Source organism: Amblyomma maculatum, chromosome 4 (genome assembly GCF_055883805.1).
Source record: "Amblyomma maculatum isolate TAMU_Amacu chromosome 4, ASM5588380v1, whole genome shotgun sequence".
NCBI lineage: Eukaryota > Metazoa > Arthropoda > Arachnida > Ixodida > Ixodidae > Amblyomma > Amblyomma maculatum.
Window position 1 is genome coordinate 163371515 of NC_139347.1, and position 1842 is coordinate 163373356.

General features: G+C 45.0%; 1 protein-coding gene across 1 annotated transcript; it reads left to right on the forward strand.

Annotated features, from left to right (window-relative positions):
* Positions 1–373: 373 nt before the first annotated feature.
* LOC146193395 (uncharacterized) lies at positions 374–946 on the forward strand. Its single transcript, XM_084600093.1, has one exon. The coding sequence runs from the start codon at positions 374–376 to the stop codon at positions 944–946; it is 573 nt and encodes a 190-aa protein (XP_084456219.1).
* The last annotated feature ends 896 nt before the right edge of the window (positions 947–1842 follow it).

Below are 1842 nucleotides of genomic sequence, written 5' to 3' on the forward strand. Positions count from 1 at the left end.
ATAATTAGTGTCAATTTGTTATCGTGATTCAAAACTGAACGGTCCGCTATAAAGTGAAGTCATATATCGTTGAAATGATTCGACTAGTGGAATCTGAAAATATACATCACTCTGCAGGTATCGCTCGATCCTTAGTGCAACCAGGGTTCAGCCATTGATGCTTTTTGCCCACTCCTAATTTACTATCCCTTACCTCAGTTTTTGCGGACCAACCCGATTATTATTATTATTTTTATCCTCCTGATTTCCTATAATATTTTATTTCGAATTAAAAGTGTAGCTACCTGATGCAGTGTGTTTAAAGTCATACTATGTATATCTGCTCTTGTTTCAGCTGTCTTCGAGGGCGAGTTATTCTGAAAGCACTACGAGGATGAACAAAGTGTTCCTCTACGTTCCCAACCTGATTGGTTACCTTCGCATGGCCATCGTCGCCTACGACTGGCTCTTGGTCACCGACGACCACCTGTTCGCTCTGCTCTTCTTCATCTCCATACTACTGGATGGCGTGGATGGCTGGACTGCCCGTCTTCTAAACCAGGCTTCGGCGTTCGGTACTCTGTTCGACGTCAGCATTGATCTAGGTGCCCGCGCCATGCTCTGGAGTCTAGTGTGGCCCCGCTTCGGAGGCTTTATATCGTCGGTCGAGTGGCTGGGATTCCTGTGCAACTACCGTGAGGCCGGGACGAACTGGAAGCGTGATGCTTGCCACCATCCACACTGGATACGCGCAATTTTCGCCAACGGGTTTAAGAACCCATGGGGCGCCGTTCTCGTCACTGGTACTCACTTCCTCCCCTTGGCGATATTCGTTTACGAGCGTGAAATCTGGAGCGGCTGTTGCGTCCCATATGTGATCGCTTTCTTGTGGTTCGGCAAAGGAATCTGCTTCATGACTGAAGGGTACTTCTTCTGGTATCACGTGAAAAAATTGACTGCTTCTTGAATGTAGGACAATGGGAAGAGGTTCAGTATTATGTACACTAAGAAATGGCAGAGAAATCCATTGTTTTGCAGTACACGCATCTGATGAAGGCGTATAGAGGTCGTTCATATCAGTGTACATAGAAGTAACGGAGAGTTGTCAGTTTGCTCGTGATGTGCGAAAGAAACCTGAACCAGGGTTTAAGGGGAGCCTCGGCTCGCAAGCTAAGGCACGTCATGAAGGCACGTCTTCGTGCCGAAACGCTGCATTTATTTGCGAACAAGGGGCTCCTCCTAAACCCCTGCTCAGTTTTCTTTCATACTGTGTAGCCATCTTCTTCCTCTTCTTATGCACGGTTACATTACACCTAAAATTTATTTTTTTTTTACTTGTCGGAGTAGCTTTCTCTGCTAAATATTTTTCCAGAAAGAATTCTTATAGCATGGCAGACATTGATTGACAAACTATTTCTGTGGGTGAGGTTTATTGTTCGCACCGAGAGCGGGAGAGTTTCGTCATATGGTATTTAACACTTGTTCCGTCCGCCGAATTACTTAATTTGACTACGGTTGGCAATGCATTGTTTTTGTTGGCACCTAGCTCATCACAGAGGTTCCCGAGAAAATATGTGCGGAATTGTCAGCACGCTACATGCACATAAAGATGTCCCAAGGCATGATGTCAAAAGAGCTTGGTTTCCCAAGTTCTTTGTTTTCAAATTTCACAATATCGGTCAGAAAACAGGCCAATACCAACATGTTTATGGCGGTGCATACTGACGTTCATGCTTTCACACAAAGGCTATAGAAACATTAAAAACAAAAAGCATCCTGCGCCCCTGGATCAGTTACGCTATGGAATCTATACCCGACGCAAAGAGCTTTGTTACGGTGAGAATTTGAGTACGAAAGTTGCAT

Excerpts from the sequence above, each read along its gene's own strand:
- LOC146193395 (XM_084600093.1), top strand. The coding sequence starts at position 374 with ATGAACAAAGTGTTCCTCTACGTTCCCAACCTGATTGGTTACCTTCGC.